Consider the following 19,284-nt stretch of genomic DNA (forward strand, 5'->3'; position numbering starts at 1 on the left):
CAGTGAAGCAGACAGAAACAGACTAAACAGAGTGTAACGTGGCCTCCAGCCATGCTCACATCTCCAAATATCTTACACTTGTATGTAACTGGGTGAACTGTGTCTGTAGGTAAAAAGAACAAGCTCCGACTCTACTACCTGTCCTGGTTAAGGAATAAAATCCTACACAACGACCCAGAGGTGGAGAAGAGACAGGGTTGGACTTCAGTAGGTGACCTGGAGGGTTGTGTGCACTATAAAGTTGGTAAGTACAGCAAAACCCATTGAATAATACAACTATGCAGTGTACAAACTATACAAAATTTAAAACCACAAGTATTGTTTTAATAGGGGTCTCTGAGAGCTACATGTCCAGAGTCAGAGTGATCAGGTTCTTATTGTCTCTCTGTCCACCTTGTTTCCTCAGTGCGTTACGAGAAGATCAAGTTCTTAGTGATTGCTTTGAAGAATGCGGTGGAGGTTTATGCCTGGGCCCCAAAACCATACCACAAATTCATGGCCTTCAAGGTTGGTAACATTTCAATAAAAAACTTCTGTGTCAACCATGTGGATAAATAGAGCTAGGAGGTCATTGGCAGCATAAACTGTAAATACTCCCGTTTAAGTTATGCTATGATCTTTTTTTAGCCACATTAGCTGCATGGCTCAAGGGATGGCAACGTCGATCAGCCTGTGGATTCGTCGGTCTGTCCACTCAACATTGTGGTCACTAGTGAATATCTGAAATACTCAATGGATTGCAAAGCTAACATGCTGTGTTAAGCATGCCAATTTACAGCAATGAAAGAAAGAAAGAAAGAAAGAAAGAAAGACCTAACAGAGTCTGAGGTGTCTAACAACACCATACAGAAGATAATAATGAATCTCAAGCTTGTGAAGTTAGGTACAAAATTCAACCTGTGCAGCTCCTATTCTAATTTCCTCAACATCATCCTTAATTGCGATCTCTGAAGCACTTAAACCACAGGTTATCAATACTGCCCTCCATTGTCTTTTCTTTCCTTGTCATGTTTGCATCTAAAAAAAAAAATCTAATAGGGTCACTTTCACAGCCAGACACACAGACATGACACATCCAGGCTGTGAGAGTCAACACACAGATCCTCAAAAGAGCTGTGTCCCATTTCTTTCTGTCCTTTGTGGCCTGAGCTACTTTTCTTCCACACTACGTAGTTTAACCCTTTCTCCTCAGAAAAGGCCAATAATATACTACCTCATGGAAATAATAGCATGACTATATTAGGATGCCAATTTTTTATGCTCTTCAACTTGTCAAAGTCATTTGCTGATTAATTATTAATGGAGCAGTTCCAGTTAAATGACTGGTGTCATGGTTTATTTTTAAAATGTGTCATTAAAGGTGATGATTGAGATTTGCATGTTTGTCTTTGTGTCTCCTCAGTCATTCAGGTCTCTGCCTCAAAAGCCAATGTCTGTTGACCTGACGGTTGAAGAAGGTCAGAGGTTAAAGGTCATCTACGGCTCCTTGTCTGGGTTCCATGCCATTGATGTCGACTCTGGAACACCCTACGACCTCTACCTGCCTACACATGTAAGAGTCTACTTCGTATTCTTCATGCTTGATGCGTTTGCTTGTTTCTATGCTTGCCTGTCTGAAAAGTCCCTTTCAAGACAGAAAAGGAAGGACTAACGATATCTTGGGGAAACTTCACCAATAGGATTAGTCTGGTAAAATGTTTCTCATGTTAAAAATGTTTTTTTTTCTTGAAACAGGTGTCAGAAAAGAAGTCCTCTTACAGTAAAATCTATTGTATAGTCATCAGTATGGATCAATATATCCACTAATGTAAGGGCTTCTTTGCTCTGCCAATATGCCTCTGGAAGCAATTGGATAGACATACAATCAATCAGAGTAGTGAAACGTGATGTAATGCTAACAGACACATTCAGCCCAAAGACACCAGTCAGCCCGGTCACTCATTAAATCAGAACATCGGCAGTGAAGTAGTGCCCTTGCCTTCATAAGTCGGAACTTACCTTTAAACCCCCCTTCAGTGTGTTTTGGTATTTTGATAATATTTCATATTTTTCTCAGTCCTTTTTTTATGCTTATTGCTTGTCTCAATTTTGTCCAGAAACAGATTTTGGTGGACTGCTAAGGTGAAATAAGTGAAAGTACTGACCCCAAGTGTCCTTCATACAACAGAATCCACCTACTTGTGCTCAAACCCCACTGGCTCACAGAACATCTCATCAAACCACAAACCGTATATAGTCAAACCAACCCATATTAGATAAACAGTTTTGATTGGCCCAAAACCATTAGACCAAAATCTAATCTGTCTGAACTGGTGTCATCTGCATACTTCACTATAGAGTTCTCTTAATGGCTGGAAGTGCAGTCGTGGGTGTACAATATGAACAGGAGGGGGCTGAGCACACAGCCCTGGGGGGCTCCGGGGTTGAGCACTAACATAGAAGAGGTGTGACTGTCAAACCATACTGTCTGGGGTCTGCTTGAGAGGAAGTCCAATATCTAATTGCAGAGTGTTGTACTCAAGTTTTTAGTCAGCTTCATGGGTGAGATTGTATTAAATGCTAAGCTGAAGTCAACAAACAGCATTCTGTTGTGGCTGTTGTTCTTATTCCCAAGATGTATGAAGACTGAGTGGAGGGCAGTGGACATGGCATCCTCTTTATACTTTAAAATAATTGCATTTGATATCATTTTAAACTCCTTGATATATGTAAAGATAAAAAGGATGAGATTTTTATTGTAAGTATATAAAAAGCCTATATAGGAAGTGTCATTTTACTGAAAATACTTTGGAAAGTATTAAATATTTAAAGATCTTGGAGTAAAGAGATCTCTGATATAGATATTATTCTCACTGTAGTTGAAGCTCTCTATTATACCTGACATTTACTTTGTCATTTTATCCATCTGCTGTTATCTCTCTATTCAACCACATCACCTCAGTCCTCTCAATCTCTCAGGATGCACTTCTCCTCCTCCTCCTTATCCCACTCACAGTCTGCAGGTGTCAGTCATTGCTCTCTTGTATTTCTACCGTTTTCCTCTCCCCACCTGCCTCCACTCTCCTCCCACTCAGTCTATAGCTGTCAAACACTGTTCTCTTCCTCTTTCATCCTCTTTTCCTCCTCCCACTCTGTCATCCAGTGTGGCATTGTTCATTTGCTCATTTTCTCCTCATTTTTATCTTTTATCAAACTATCAGTGCTCTTTCACTCTCTCTCTCTGTTCAGTCCGTGGGCAGGTAGAGCTCCCAGCAGAATGTGACTCATGCTCACATTTCTATTCAGACATTCTCTCTTTTATGGGTTAAAATTATAGAAATTGATCAAGTGAAGCCTGGGTCAAAAGACACTTTTGTGTGCCTTCCAATCTACAGTAGATTTAATTGGATGTGGGATTTTGGAAAATACTTGATCCAGAGAGTGACATGTTCTTAACTCCCTAATGGTTTTAAATAGGCAACCATGTAAAACATAACAAACTAAACAATAACATATAGACATGACCTAGTTTGTTTGTTAGTTGATATTCTTAACAACAATACAAACATGGCTGGGATGGCAATGTCAGTCGCTCAGTCAGTCCACTACTCAGGTTCAGACTGAAATAATTGAACAGTTGTTGGGATTGCCATGAAATTTGCCAATCAGTTTAAATTTGTAGTTTCTCTAATTGGCTTCTGACTAAATATCTTCAAAACTAATGACATTGCGCGTTACTACAGCAAGCTGTTGCACCAAGTTAATCTCCATTTTGTTTAAGTCTCCTTCCCCATGAGATCATGATAGAGGGATCACCTGTGAGCCCAGCTTTAGTCTGCAGAGCCATGAAGCCACACCTCCACTGCTGCACAGAGCAGTGCAGAGCGATTGAATAATTTTGAATGCATCTGCGTGTATAAATTGCACCAAATTCAACACTACACTTCCTTGGTATGAAGTGTGAAGTAGATCGGATGAGCGGCTCTAGAGATATGCGAATAACTGACAGACTGATAGAGATTCCTTGCTTTATAGTTAGATGAATATGTTAGTAAGCTAACATCTGAATGCTAAAAGCACTCCTGTCCCTAAGTCTTGTTAATTTTCAGGCTGTAAGGGTGCTGTATTTGAGAATCTTTCTCTGTGAATAGATGTTGTCCATCAATCAGTATCTATGACAGAGACATACAGTAATTTACCAATAAGCTTAATACCAGAGCTGCTTATACAATAGAATGATGTACTGCTGCCCACTTTTGTACATTTTGTCCATTGCTAGTTAAGTCTCAGAAATAATTAGGAAGTTCTTGAGCATGAGGGTGGCTGAAAGAAATTCCACAGTGAAGCTATGTGTTGGTAAAATTTGTGAAAATTATTTATAAGATGCAAACCTCCTTGAGTTATAATGACTCCAAAGGCTCTGTGCAAATGAATTTATGTGCTTAAATGTGAACAAATCGCCCACTGCTGGTACAATTAGAGACAGAGCAGGTCATTTTCTGCATTTGTATGTGGGCATGTAAATCTCAGCCTCCGGTGAATCATATTCACATTCAGATTTTGACACATTGTATTAAATATGTTTTGAACAAGAACTACGGAGTAAGTACAACTAAGTATTTCAACTTAAGATCTGAGACATTTAGCTTTAGCCTGTTTTCTTATCCAGTAGAAAGTGTAAGCAGCATCTCTGAAGTCATACGCTTGTTTGTTCATATACAGTATGCCAGATTCGTTCACCTACTGTGCATATACTGTATATGGTGTTGAGTGGGTGGCTGGAGCAGGAAGCAAGGTTCCTCTGCTTTCTATGGTTTGATTATTTATAAAAGCGTTTCCTCATCTTTCAATCATTTTTGTGATACTGTGGCAATGAGGCCAGTGTCTCATTTTAGCTGGTGGTCAAGACACAGAGGTCAACCTGTTGACTTGTGTGACTAGATAGTTTATATATTGCAAGATTGAAGTTTGGAGGTAATGTAGAAGACTATGATCATCTCAGTGTTTAAGGACTAATTGTGATATGTCAATATCTCTCTTTTTGAAATAGCTTTCTTTTTGGTTTATTCCATAAAATTAATTGGATGAAGAAAATTTCTTTCTAGATTTATTGCCCTCTGTCTCTCATTCATGTTCTCACACCTCTCTCTCACTCATTTACATACACACACACACAAACACACTGCCACAACCACCCTAACTGTGTGCTACTTTCTATATGCATGGGGGAGTTGGAGCTGGAGAGGTAGACCAACGAAGATACGAAAGGAGAAATAAGCTCTAAAAATACATCTTTCCTGTCCTCCTTCTCTCGCGATCATTAACTCTGTGTGTCCTGACCTGTTCTTGCTCCTGTTGGGAGTGGGTTTTTTTAGTCAGTCCTCCTCCGGTATATTAAGCAAGTTTGCACATAGCTGCCTACTACACCGGTGCCTTATACTGCTACTGCTACTGCTGCTACTGCTGCTGCTGCGATATCATTTCAGCTCTCCAGCCTCGTTTCCTTTTTTCCTTTTCTCTCTTACATTTACAGTCAGGCTTTCACCACTCTTTCTTACGCACACACACGCACACACAGCTTCAGAGCACTTCTAAACCCCACTCACTTACACTTAGACATCATCATAGTTCACTCTCTTTGAGTGCTCTTGAGGACACTTCACACTCGGTAGGTTTTCTTTGTAGCTGTATATCCATACTCGGACCCACCTTCAATTAGACACACACACATACACACACACCTGAATCTACAGTAAACACATTCACTTAAACCACTGATTTCTATCACATCACTGTTAAAAGCAATTCATTTATTCAAAATCACAAGCCTACACACGCTCACCCACTTAGAGAAACACACACACACACACACACACACACTCTTTTTTCATTGTTGCCTGCGTAGTATGTAACAATGCTGATTCCAAGGCAGAGGATTAAGATTGCGTTGCGTCTGTGGATGCCTGTTCTGATGCTCAGGATTGTGGTGGCTCAACCTCTGGTAATGTATGAAACATAAACTACAAATAACCATTTTATGTAACAGGAAAAAAAACACTGCCTCACTTTTATGTCTTTTCTCCAGGAGGAGCTTTGTTTCTGAAGGGATTCCCTGTTTAGATCTTAGCTGTTGTCAGATGAATGTGTCTGATGTGTTACTGAACTGACTAGAGAAATGTCTCTGGTTCAATAAACGTGTTTGAACTGGGTAGATAAATGTGTTTGAACTGGTTAGATAAATGTCTTGAACTGGGTAGATAAATGTGTTTGAACTGGTTAGATAAATGTTTTTGAACTGGTTGGATAAATGCTTGAACTGGTTAGAGGAATGTTTTTGAACTGAGTAGATAAATGTCTTTGAACAGGTTAGGTAAATGTCTTGAACTGGTTAGATAAATGTCTTTAAACTGGTTAGATGAATGTCTTTTAACTGGTTAGATAAATGTTTTTGAACTGGTTAGATAAATGTATTTGAACTGGTTAGATACATGTCTTGAACTGGTTAGAGGAATGTTTTGAACTGGTTAGATAAATGTTTTTGAACTGGGTAGATCAGTCTTTTTGAACTGGGTAGATAAATGTCTTTGAACTGGTTAGATAAATGTTGTTGACCTGGTTAGATGAATGTCTTTGAACTGGTTAGAGGAATGCTTTTGAACTGGTTAGATAAATGTTTTTGAACTGCTTGGAAACATGTTTTTAAACTGGTTAAAGGAAATTCTTTGAACTGGTGAGGAAAATGTTTTTTAACTGGTCTGATAAATTTTTCTGACGTGGTAAAGTAAATGTGTCTTAACTCAAAAGAAGATACAATTCACAATATGTTTCCCACCATAACAATAGTCCCATGATACAGCAATTCTGTGATACCCGATACAAGACAATTATCTAACGATACATCACATTATCTGTGTAACTGAAGACTACAAAATACCCGTAAAAAGTCAAAGTGTAGGGATGATGTATTTATTCACTGCATTGTGGTGTCAGTTGCACAGAATTTCACCAAACTGAGATCAAGCAATGTACAAAAAATTGCATAGAGTCTTAGCTTAGTGCTCTTTATCACAAACACTTGTCCAAGTCCATGTATGTCATCATTTCAACGTAGTCATGAACTGGAAAAGGCTGAGCTGCCAGAAAGCAAGGAGTTATGAAGTTTAGAAGTTAGGAATGTTTTAACAGAAATATCATTATTTGCTGCCAGTGTATTGATAATCATATCGCCAGAGAAAGTGATACGATATATCGATATTGATTTTTTGTCCCTCCCCTAGTGAGACAAATATTTATCAAATGGTTAGCAAAATATTCCTGAGTGCTTTGCTAAATGTCTCCAAACTTATTAGAGAAATTTCAATTCAGATTGCTGAATGAGATATCTGTTCGATGAGTGTTGCAGAAGTGCTTTCAAGCTAAATACTTGTTGCTTAGTATTTGCTGCACAATGCCACCGATATTCACATTGAAATCAAGCCAGTCAGTTAGTTACAGATTTTACACATTTCACTCTTGTTACTTACTCAGAAAGTCCCACCTGTACCTCTCTGAAGTATTTTCTCCTGACATTTGCCTTTTGTAACATTCCCTCTTTCCACTTTCTTAACTTTGATTGGTTGTAATGTTGGTGATCAAATAAATTAATGCTGTTCTTTGAATCTGGGACTAAAAGACATTGTTAGATAACGTCTGAATATCATAAAGTCAACTGACAGTTGGCAGGAAGCTGTTGCATCTCAAAGTTTGTTTCATTTATAGTCCAAACAAAGTGTGCTTTGTGTTTGTTTCACAGATCCAGGGCTCCATTCATCCCCATGCTATCATCATTCTGCCAAACAGCGCTGGAACAGAGGTGCTGGTTTGTTATGAAGACGAGGGCGTCTACATTGACACCTACGGCCGCATCACCAAGGACACGGTGCTGCAGTGGGGGGAGATGCCGGCATCGGTCGGTAAGTTTCAGTCATGCACACACGAGGGCCACACATGTTGCTGAATACACATGAAATGACAACACACACACCAAAGCATTAAAATGTGTTTTATACATTAACACCAGATACACAGTGGATGTGGAGTTGCCTATTCAACAATGATACATTTAAAATCTTTTCAACAATTGGATCAAACATGTAACTTACTGCTGAGAGTCATTATGGTGGCTTGGTCTGTGACTTACTGATTGTAGATCAGCAGCTGTCCTGAGCACCGAGAACTTACCCTGAACCAGATTCTGTGAAGACAGATTTGGGACAGGGTGGGCTAAAAATAAGAAGTGTGTGTGTGTGTGTGTGTGTGTGTGTGTGTGTGTGTTTGCGTGCATGCGTGCGTGTTGGGTCCAGTTGTCATTATTGTAGCACAAGTACAGGATGGAATATATTAAACTCAGATAAACACACTCTGTTCGTCCCTTTCCTGCAGTAGATAACCATCTTTACTTTTCTGTCTCCTCATGTCCATGTGCCTGCATCTCTCGCTCTTTCTCTCCAGCCTACCTTCAGTCTAACCAGGTGATGGGTTGGGGAGAGAAGGCCATAGAGCTGAGGTCGGCCAACACGGGGAACCTGGAGGGAGTTTTCATGCACAAAAAAGCGCAGAAACTCAAGTTCCTGTGTGAAAGGAATGACAAGGTAGGAGATCAACGTTTGTGGCTACTATCAGTTTTTGATAGTGAATCTAAATCAGCTGAAAGGAATAATAGTTTATTATAAAACTGCCAAAAACTGCATTACTGCTTTGTGTCCAACAGTCTAACCTCAAAGTCAGCTGAATTGATGAATATTTTATAAACTAAACCTGCGTCCCTCTTGTTGCAGGTCTTCTTTGCCTCAGTGCAGTCAGGAGGCAGCAGTCAGATTTACTTCATGACTCTCGGACAGAACTCGCTGTTCAACTGGTAACGACTGGACCTGTTCCTCCTGGATCAACTGGTGGTGTTTGCCCGGTGATAACTTTTTATTTCTGTGCTGACCGACGTTCATCGCCATGGATACTGGACACCATACAAAGATAGACTAGTTGTTCCTGGATTCATCACTCTGTTTCGTCCTGTTTCTGTGTAAATGCACATGGATTCACAGTTGATTGGTCATAACTGCGGCTGCAGCCAAAACGCTTGAATCCTTTGCCTGCTTCCTTAGAGTACTGATGCCTGAATCATCCCTCCTTCAGCTGCTGCGACACAAAAATATCGAGCTTTAGTTAGCTGCCACCTCACCGTCCGTGGAAGTGTTGACAAGGCACAACTAGCAGCGTCAGCATCTGTATTGTGACAAGCACACAGAGCTTTTTCTCAAAGTTAACTGGAGTGGTTCCCAGTAGGATTCAGCCTGAAAATCACCGCACCAGTGTGACAGATATCAAGACTCTTTTTGTGTCCTGTTCTATCTAAATCTACCTGGAAGGAAAACTGATAGATGGGGATTCCTAATGAACGCCAGATAATCCATCAACATCCGGCCTCAGCATCCTGTTCCTCCTCTAATCCGTGATCACTGGAGACCACAGCGGTCTATTCAGTTTGTCCTGGACCACTTCTCCCTTCTTTTCTCTCTGTAAAGGACCCTGTTCCATCAGTTACTCAGCTAATTATCTGCATATGAGTTATACATTTATATTTACTTAAGCAATGCTTGGAGTGTGGATCAACTGCTTCATTTCCACCTTGATAAGTATCCTCAGAGTACAGACCAGGGGAGTAATGCTTTCTTCTACAAGAAGCTCCTCCGCTCCGTGGACATCATCTGGGCATTTCAAAGACTGGGTTGGGTAGGATAAATACTTTGTCATTCCACATTTTGCCACTATTCTGTACAATTTATTCCTTATGATTTTCTTTAATCACCTTCCAGATCCACAAACCATCTGTGTTGTCTGTCTCCAATACCTCAGCAGTGTTATTTATGAAGGAATAGTGCCGTTTAGTTTTCTTCTTCACTGCTACTGATGGATATCAGGGCCCAAGCAGATTAGTCAGTTACTGTAGTTTTATTTTGTTGGATTTCCATATAGCATTACTAGACAGCATTATATCAGATGTTATATTAATGAAGAAAACGTTTTTCCTTGACAGTTTTGTAGGATGACAGCAAGTCAGTGTAACACCCTCCACATCGTAGATTCAGTCAGTTATCAGTATCAAAATACTGCCTTGAAGACATTAACTTTAGTATTTTAGGTTAACTTTTGCAGTCAAATCTGCCTCGGCGTAAACTGATTTCAGTCGCCAATTAAGCAGAACTGAGCTCTCAGGATAGTTACTGCGCTCCACATGTTGCATTAAGTGAGTTGAGTAGGTTTGAGAACCCTACCAGTCCTCTGAGGTCCTAGTTTGAGCAATCACTGCACCACAGATCTGGACCATGTAATTTAAGTCGTATTATTCCATAATAAGGAACGTAACACCATCGAACTTGCAGTTGTAATTTACAGGAAAAGTAGTACAGTATTGATACAAAACATCTCCATAGCAACAGGCTAGGAATGCTTTCCTGCATCTATTTTGTACAGCTTAGGATGTATATAGTCTTTTAAGATGCACTGTTTTCTAAATATTTTATAATTGACAAGCCATCTTGATGTTTGTGTACAGAATGAATGTGAAATGCCAGAACAGAACAGAGTTCCTACATGTTGTTTCCAGTGTTTTTAAACATGAGCACGAGCTACTGACAGTGAACTTGAAGGCTCCTGTTCAGGTTTACAGACCTGGTTGAAGTGTTTGAGATCAAATCACATCTCATGTGAACTCTGTTTTGTGGTTGACTTTCTACTAACATGTATAAGTCGGGCGCTTTGCACAACGGCCACCTTGTACATGTTCTCTGTAACTTGTCCAACTTTGAAATGACTTTTTGCTTCGAAGTGGAAACATTTAAAGCCATCCTGTAGTCAGTGTTGAAGTTAGAACTGATCAGTATTTCTTACACTACCCAACATGGGATGCACATCTGTTTTAATGGGTCACATTGAGATTTTTTTTTTTATTATTGAGCCTGGACCTGTCGAGATGCAGTGAGCTGGGCTGAAAGAAGTGAAGATGCCCTGTTGTACAGTATTTGTTCTGTTTCCTTAATATTGTTGTCATTTACACAATTAGCTTCAAAGCAAGAAACCAAAGATAAAGGCTTTGATATGTTGGCTTCTTTGAATCTGACTGTGTAAAATAATTCACAAATCACAACTTTTTCTTTTGAGAAGATGATAAAAATCATCCATATTTTTAAAATTCCAGGTATATTATTATATTCTATATAAACGAGGCCAACTAGACCAACACATTAGACACATGGAGGCACAAGTCTCCCAGTTATGATCTGTCTTGGTAAATCGCAAAACAAACAAAATATATGCAATTTAATGTTGCTAGTGTTCATATATTTAATATCTTACATGTATGTATGCTTTAGACAGTGTTAGGTTTGGTAAAAGTGAAGAAATAATTGGTTTTTACCTTCAAATGTGAATTTGCAATTTGTCTTATTTCTGATCCATTTTCATTACACCAGTTGTTTTTTATTTCATCAGCTCAAACTGCTAACTTGGTTATGTTTTGTGTTATCCTCTATATTATATTTACTCTTGAATGTTCAGGCTATCGAAATTTGCGCCAAATGTTTTATACTCAGTGATTCTTTGACTTTTAGATTTTTTTATGGACGTATAATATGGAAATAATGCAGCTGGTTCTGTGAAAATATTTTAAACTGGAAAATTGTCTTATTGCTAAGTTGTTACCAAATTTCTTATAGTATTTGTTTCAGTGGGATAATTTTCCCTGAGACACCGGACCAGATAGCTAGTTGACGTGGCTACAGTGCATGGAAATACAGGATTGTAAACTAACAGGATAACTGACATAGACTTGCTAGCAAACACGGGAAAATATTTCAGAACCAAGTGAGCTAGCTTTGTGATATAGTTTGCAGTGAACATTGCTAGCTAACTTATGGCTAAGGTAGTAGAGAGGCTTGGCTAGCTGCACCAAAATGTGTCACTTTTTCTCTTTACAGTTTCAACAACAGATAAAAAATATGACCCGACTATGTTTCATGTATACATACATTTTGTATTTTAAGATGTAAATTGGCAAAAAGAAACATTGCTAGCTAGCTTACAGCTGAGGTAGTAGAGAGGCTTGGCTAGCTGCACCAAAACGTACTTTCTCGCTTTGTGCACTGTTTTTTAGCTGTGTACAGTTTCAAAATAAGATAAAAGTATGGCACAACTCTATTTCACATACATACTGTGCACACCGTATTTTAACATGTAAATTTGGCAAAACGAAGAAAAAAAAACACATTGCTAGCTAGCTTGCGCTTTGGATAGCAGAGAGGCTTAGCTATCAGCACCAAAATGTGTCACTTTTTTTCTTTGTACACCGTTGTTTAGCTGTGTACAGTTTCCAAATAAGATGAAAGTATGACCCAAATACATTTTACATACTGTTTTAAAAAATGTAACATATTTTCTGCACTGGAAATACATTTATTCCAATGTACAGCTGACATAAACTGCAATAAAGTTTGATTGAGAAGGATTTGTAGCACTCAAAAAATACATATTTTTATTTCAAAACCTTGACATAAATGCAGTCAGACGTGGGCCTACTGTATACATGTGAATTTAATTTCTTGGAGCAGGATTTGTCATATTTAGAATCAGGCACTGTGCTAGCTTGTAGACAGCTTTGGTCTGGTCTGGTCAGCTGTTAAATCGAGGCCGGCACAGCAGCCAGCAGGTTTGGCCAGGCTCCTGAACAAGACCCTGGCCATCGGAGTCCAGACAGGACAGGAAACCAGATCAAAACTAGTCCTCAATTACCACAGCGGTCCAGTAGTTAGCCTGTGTTTGCTGCGCTCCTTAACCAATCAGTCCTTTCGTTAATCAGCCTTTGGACTGGTCCGTTTGATTGATTTTATTCTTTTAATGCTCTCAAAATAAAATCAGAAATTGTAAAAATGTCATTACAGTTTGATTTCATGGAAGAAACAAGTTGTCCTTCTTTTTAGCGCATTTTCCACGTCATATGTTTGACATTTAACGTGTTTTTTCTGCATCAATCTTCATCCTACTTGAAGCAGTATATTTGGGTTAGTGCCATCCGCAGTCCGCAGACACTGAGAACATTTCTGTGGGTTATTAGGAACAAACTTCTCCGTCTTCTCCTGCACTTTGTCTTCCTCTGTTCAACATTTGACTGTAGCTGTACCACTAATCAGAGAGAGATCAGTGAATTTCCACCCACACCTTCCACTGGTTAAGAAGATGATAGATTCTGTTTCAGGCCCGCGGTGACTCACATCTCCAACTCACCCACCAACTCTTCTCCTTCCTCTCACTTTGTCAACACTTCTCTCACCGCTGCCTTTCATTCCCTCTACTTCCTTTGCTCGACTCTCTACTCATCTACATCCGACCGGCTGTCTTTTCTGATGTCTTACTTCCTCTATAGCTCTCTCTTTTCTCCCATGTCGTCTCCATCCACCCCCAGCCCAGCTAAAGGTCTCTTCAGCCAATTTAGGCAAAGTTTTTTTTAAATGTAGTTCGAAGTTTTCATTAGATTGTCTTAGAGTGAGAAAATCTTTACTACATTACATAAATGTATTTAGTTTATTTTGCCAACTTAGACGTACCTTGAGTCTTGAAAACAGACCGTGGAATTTGCCAATCCCCATTTTCTGCTGACTGGTCAGATGAAGCACGATGCAGAGTAATGCTAACACAAAGCAGCTCAGATTTGTTATATTAGCATAACAGTAGCACAGGTAAAAAGAGATATAGAGTCAGTTACCGAACAATATCTATCTAAAGTCTGCTAACGTTAGCTAACATTCACCACTTTAGGGTCCAGTCATACCAGAACAAGTGAGGCTGAATTGATCAAGGGTGTGTTATGTTGCTTTTTAGTTCAACTTTTAATTTACAAGAGGGATAATGAGTTATTTCTTTTACAAAGTGACATAGTTTTGCTTTAAGCACCAGCCTGTATGAGAAATGTCTGCGGTCTGTTGATGAGCTATAAAGGAAGTGTGTGTTTGTGTGGGAGGGTGTGATGTAGATTTGGAGCAGGTGTCCAGAAAGCAGGAATTCAGTCTGTGAGGGAAGGAAGGGGAGAGTTAGAGGAGGTAGCTGGTGGCTCGAGTCAAGTGTCAGGCAATCTAAGGGACGTGTATGTTGCTTTAAAACAAATGCACATTGAGTTTAAAGAGTTTAAAGGATAAGTTAAGGCAAAAATTAAAATTCAGCCGACTATCTGCTTACCCTCAGGCTGATGGAAAGTCCAGGAAGTTTTGTAGGCCAAGAATATTTCTGGAGCTTCACAGCAAACCAGAGTTGCAGCATTCTCCTGAACAACTGAAGGAGATGGGACGTCCAAGGTAACAAGTCTCCAGAAGCCCTGAGATCCCAAATGGATTTGAAAAAACATTTATGGAGCCATTTTATTTTTTGTTGCAACACTGTTTTTCTGTGGTGCTCCAGAAATGTTTTGTGGACTACAAAACTTGCCCTGACTTTCTGTCAGCCTGAGGGTAAGCAGATAATGATTGATTTTTGTGAACTGTTCCTTTTTGCTGTAGCCTACAATAATAGTTGATGTCAAAATCTTAAGTTTGCCTTGTTGAGAGTTAAACGATTTCTATTCAACATGCTAACAGAGTCAACAAATGGTGCCAAACTGCACATGTAGACTGATCATTTTCATCATTGTAAAGCACCAGTAGACCGATAGAGATCTACTTGATGCCTGATGTTCCCCAAAGGTTAAGATTTATGCAATTGCTGTCAGTATAGAGTTTCTGATATTATCACACGCGGGACAGATGTTTTATAAGTTGTAAATTCTACAGAGAAGTTCTAATAATAAAAGACCAACATATTATATATAGATATATATTTTGAACGATACATATTCCCTTTAATCATTTCATGTCTGTACCATATAAAGTTGATCCTTTGTTGTATTTTTTGCACTGGACCTATGTTGGATGCATCATACTGTACCCCTCCTGCTTTGAGACGAACACACGCTAACTTGTGTTTCCATGTAATGAGGCAAAAATGAGACAGTGAGACAACAATAAACATGATGAACTGAGCCGTGTGTTCTTGTTTGCTTTAAATAGTCGCACTGACTTCTTGTATCTGCCCACAGCTTTATTTCAACGGACTCATGACCAAGTTTTGATCCAGTCGACTTGACACGCACACTGTTTTGTCTGTTGAACACACTGCATCGGTCACTGTGACAAAACATGTTTCACTCCTCATTGTTGGTTCAACAAAAACATTATTTATTTTGATTTCATAACGATGTTGAGATCTCCTGAAGCCTTCGTGTTTTTAGTCACATAATCTGTTCAGATGACCTTCATTGTGCAGCAGTACAAACAATAGACACTCACTCCGAGCAGGAAAGCTTAGGTGTGACCGTTAACATTAAGTCCACCTGTGCTTCTCCTGCTTTGACAAGTCAAAAAGTCTAATGTAGACTGCATTTTCAAAATAAAAGCACCAGATGGCCAGGACAGAGGTTACGTGAAGGTCCTGGGGTATGATGGGTTTTCAAAATAAGAGTCACAAACAGTTACAGGCACTTGCTGGCTTCTTGAGTACTTTCAAAATAAAGAAAACTCAGTGAGTTTCTTTCTTTCTTTCGTTCTTTCTTTCTTTCTTTCTTTCTTTCTTTCTTTCCTTCGCCCGCCTTTACAGTTTTTGGAACTGTGCAGATTTCAGTGCAGCTGTATTCAACGCCAACTGAATTTGTCTTTATTTGTGTGAGGCTAAGGTCGGTGAAATAAAACAGTCCTCTGATAATTTCAGATACTGAATTTGCCATTAACACTACGACCTTCCCTCCACCCTCATTGCTGTGTTCTCTCAGTCTCTCTGTCTCTCTCTCTATCTGTCTCTGTCTCTGTCTCACTCTCTCACTTCCAGGGGTCTCATCTCATGTGTCCACTGAAGCCTCACTGGCACCAGTCGCAGGTTTCCTGGCCCCTGTTTCACACGCTTGGATGAAGTTGGGTCATCGAGCCTCCAGCCCTGACACATCAGCCAACTTTTCCTCTTTTGAAATCGTCTGAACATGATCTTTGTTTTTGTTTTTTTGTGATCCCTGAAAGAATACAAAGTACAACAAATGATCTCTCTCTCTCTCAGCGCTGCTTTGGATTGTTGTTAGCTGCTCACGCTAGCTAACGAAGGCACTTGTTTGCTCCTGTTTCCTCTGCTCTGCACTGGGTTTGTCACTGTTGACGAACACTTTCCTCCGCTCTAAATTTGCACCTTTATTACCCCTCCAACTGAGCCCCTGCTTCCCCTGCCCTCACCCCCCACCTCACCAGCCTCAGATTCCCTCCTAACCTCATTCCACCAACGTAACCCCCCCACACACACACATGCCCCTGTCTGTGTGTTTGTGTGTAAATGTGTGTGTCAGCTCGCCCAGAGTTGGGAGCGTCCAGTGACCAAGCCATGACTGGCAGCCACACAGTCACAGAGCAGTTTTGGATTTAGCCTTTGGATCATTCACACTTCCTGTTGGATCAATACGTTTGTTGTTGTTGTGTTTTAGCCTGCTGGGGGAAAGACCAGACAGGTAAGGAAGAAGACAGATTGGTTCAGGCTTTCTACAGGTTGGATAAAGCACAGTGTTGAAGGCCCAGCTGGGCCTGTTTTGCATGCAGATGACTGGATCAACACAAGACACAGATCATTTCACTGCAGGATGAAGGAACCTGTCTGATCAAGCTCACACACCAGATACTTCAATGAAGGGATATTCTGTGTGACGGTTTTTACGTAGCTCTTTGTCATGTCTGATCTGATTCTTGTTTTGATTGAGTAAGTAAAGATAATCAGTTCATCAAATGTCGTAATTCACTTGGTCAAGGGCCATCAGGTTCCTGCATGTTATTGATACTGCAGCCAGTGTTGGACTGAATGTGGTGAATGACTGAGCAGTCAGAAAGAAGAGGACAGCTGGGATCTGTCTCAGGCTACATTTATGCTGTGTCATATGCCTGACTATCTATCTATCTATCTATCTATCTATCTATCTATCTAGTTAACTCGCTATCTATCTATCTATCTATCTATCTATCTATCTATCTAGTTAACTCGCTATCTATCTATCTATCTATCTATCTATCTAGGACCTACGGTATATTTCTGCCTCTGTCTCTATATGTTTGTCAGTGTGATGATGTAACTGTATATAAGTGGGTGTATGAACATGTAAATGTCTCCCTGGATGCAAACTGTTGCAGTGGATGAGAAATCCGTTACATCCGTTTGGGAGTTTAGACGGTAGAAGTGAAAAAAAGTGTGTCAGTTATATAGTGTGCAGGGTGAGGCAACACAAGACACAGCAGCCAAAGCTGAGTGGGTGGCAGAAAGGAGGGAGGGGGTTCACAGTGTGAGCCTGGCATGCCTGCATGACGCTGTGTTCAGCCGCTGAGCTGTGGTTGGCGCATGGAGAGATCAGGTGACCCAGTCGGGCTAAATCGGTCCCGCGAGCAGACAAGTTGAGGAGTTAGGAGAATTGGAGAGTGGAAGGTGGAGGTGGAGGGTTAAGAGGTTTTTCAGAATGATGCAACTGAGAAAAATCAAAATGGGTTCAAAGCAAGTAGAGGAAATCCACCAACAGTCTGTTTACAACCCCGGTGTGCCTCTGAAATCACCTTTACAACCAAGAATTACAGCTGCAGCTCGTCAGATTCTCATTTAATAATACAGAAATCTGAATCCTCTCATCGACATTGTTTGTGTGGCTGAGAATCGTTTGTTATGGACAGAAAACCTAGAACTGATGTTTTAGTATCCTCATCTATCAGCCATGCTAGTGGCTTGACTCCAGTTGGTAATGTTGGTGCGTCCATCTGTCTTTAGTCCAGACTTAAGTCCTGTATGTCACACCTGTGGTGTAATTCAACATTTTTGAATGAATCTACGGCTAAAATGGAGTAATTGGCTTGAGTTAATTTGAAGTGTATCAATTTAAAAGTCTATTTACACGTGCAGAAGAAATGACCAATGAGTGAAAGTCCCATAGTAAGTATAGCACTGGGCAGGTTCCTCTAAGTAGTGGTGGGAAAGTTGCTTAATTTAAGAACTCCATTACCCAGTAACGATATAAATAGCAAACTCTACACCCCTCTAACAACAACACTAAGAGTGTACAGTCATGCTAGCAGTGCTTTAAGCAAAAGGTTAAAGTCATCATGCTAACGTGCTAATGTTTTAGCGTGTGTTAGCGTGCTAACCTTTGCTAAGTAGCTCTAAAGCAGGACTGCCCAAACTTTATTGCTTGGAGGGCCAAAACTAAGCCTTCATGGTGACACACGAGCCAAAAGCAAAACATGTTTCTTGTATTTTTAAAATGCTAAACGGTACTGTCACTCTGCCATAATTCATAATTTGGGATCCATCATATTTAAAGAGCATTTATAGCTCACAAAAATTAAACAACATACACCAACTGATAATGTTTTATTTTTATTATATATATTTTCTCCTATTGAAACATCTGGTCGGCCAAATCAGACCTTGCAGCGGGCCTAATTCAACCTGTGGGCATCACTTTGGGCAGTCCTGCTCCAAACACAAAGCTGAGGATGATGAGAATTATTTGGTATTTGGTCATAAGTGATGAACAAATATTGCATGACTCTCTTGAAAGATTTTTGTCACGAAGCAGAGAAGTAAATCATAATTTTTAAAATCCCATTCTCGACGTTATGATCACGGGTAACAATTTTTGAAGAGCAGACCTGGCTGTGTACCCTGCAGCTGAACCAACTGGATAGTGAAACGTAACAAAACGTAACAGGTGTGTTGTGTTTATGTTCTGAGCTGGGCTACGTTTTTAGTTTTGTTGAGGATGGCTAAATGTCTTAGCAAAGATAATGGAAGCAAAATCATCAGTTTATTTTAATTATGGATTTGCATTTTTAATTGTTTTATAATCGCATTGTAGTCCTCTGACTTATAATCGAATCGTAGGTGCCTTGACATTCCCACGCCTATTGTTGTTGTTCTGCTACAGTTGTGTACGTGTTTGGATTACAGTGATGTATATGCACACATGTAGGGCACGCTGACTATACATAAGTCTAAAATCATTGTTCCCGTGCTTTTAATGGTTGTTCGACCCATTGTTCAGAGATTTGATGTCTGTTGTCAATCACAACAGAGCCCACAGACTTATGTAAGGATTGCTTACTGACAAGTCTCAACACGGTCCACTCATCCAGCTCTGCTGCTAGAATCTGCCTCTGCTGGGCTAAATCAGTCCACAGCTGA

The 19,284-nt window shown here is 40.0% G+C and overlaps 2 protein-coding genes across 3 annotated transcripts in view; both read left to right on the forward strand.

Annotated features, from left to right (window-relative positions):
* The window catches only part of LOC311256836 (mitogen-activated protein kinase kinase kinase kinase 4), a 69,832-nt gene extending 54,756 nt beyond the window's left edge, over positions 1-15,076 (forward strand). For both annotated transcript variants that reach the window (XM_084352204.1, XM_084352203.1), the window contains 6 exons: positions 110-244; positions 407-507; positions 1,403-1,552; positions 7,772-7,931; positions 8,470-8,609; positions 8,796-15,076. In XM_084352204.1, the coding sequence (XP_084208330.1) occupies positions 110-244; positions 407-507; positions 1,403-1,552; positions 7,772-7,931; positions 8,470-8,609; positions 8,796-8,879 (770 nt within the window). In that variant the 3' untranslated portion in view covers positions 8,880-15,076. The remainder of the gene's footprint in view (positions 1-109; positions 245-406; positions 508-1,402; positions 1,553-7,771; positions 7,932-8,469; positions 8,610-8,795) is intronic.
* A 1,360-nt stretch (positions 15,077-16,436) lies between these two features.
* Positions 16,437-19,284, forward strand: part of myot (myotilin) — a 28,697-nt gene continuing 25,849 nt past the window's right edge. Inside the window, exon 1 of the mRNA XM_084352765.1 lies at positions 16,437-16,579. The gene's annotated coding sequence lies outside the window, so the exon portion shown is untranslated. The remainder of the gene's footprint in view (positions 16,580-19,284) is intronic.

Source organism: Pagrus pagrus (genome assembly GCF_965226575.1).
Source record: "Pagrus pagrus genome assembly, chromosome: 5".
Taxonomy (NCBI): Eukaryota; Metazoa; Chordata; class Actinopteri; order Spariformes; family Sparidae; genus Pagrus; species Pagrus pagrus.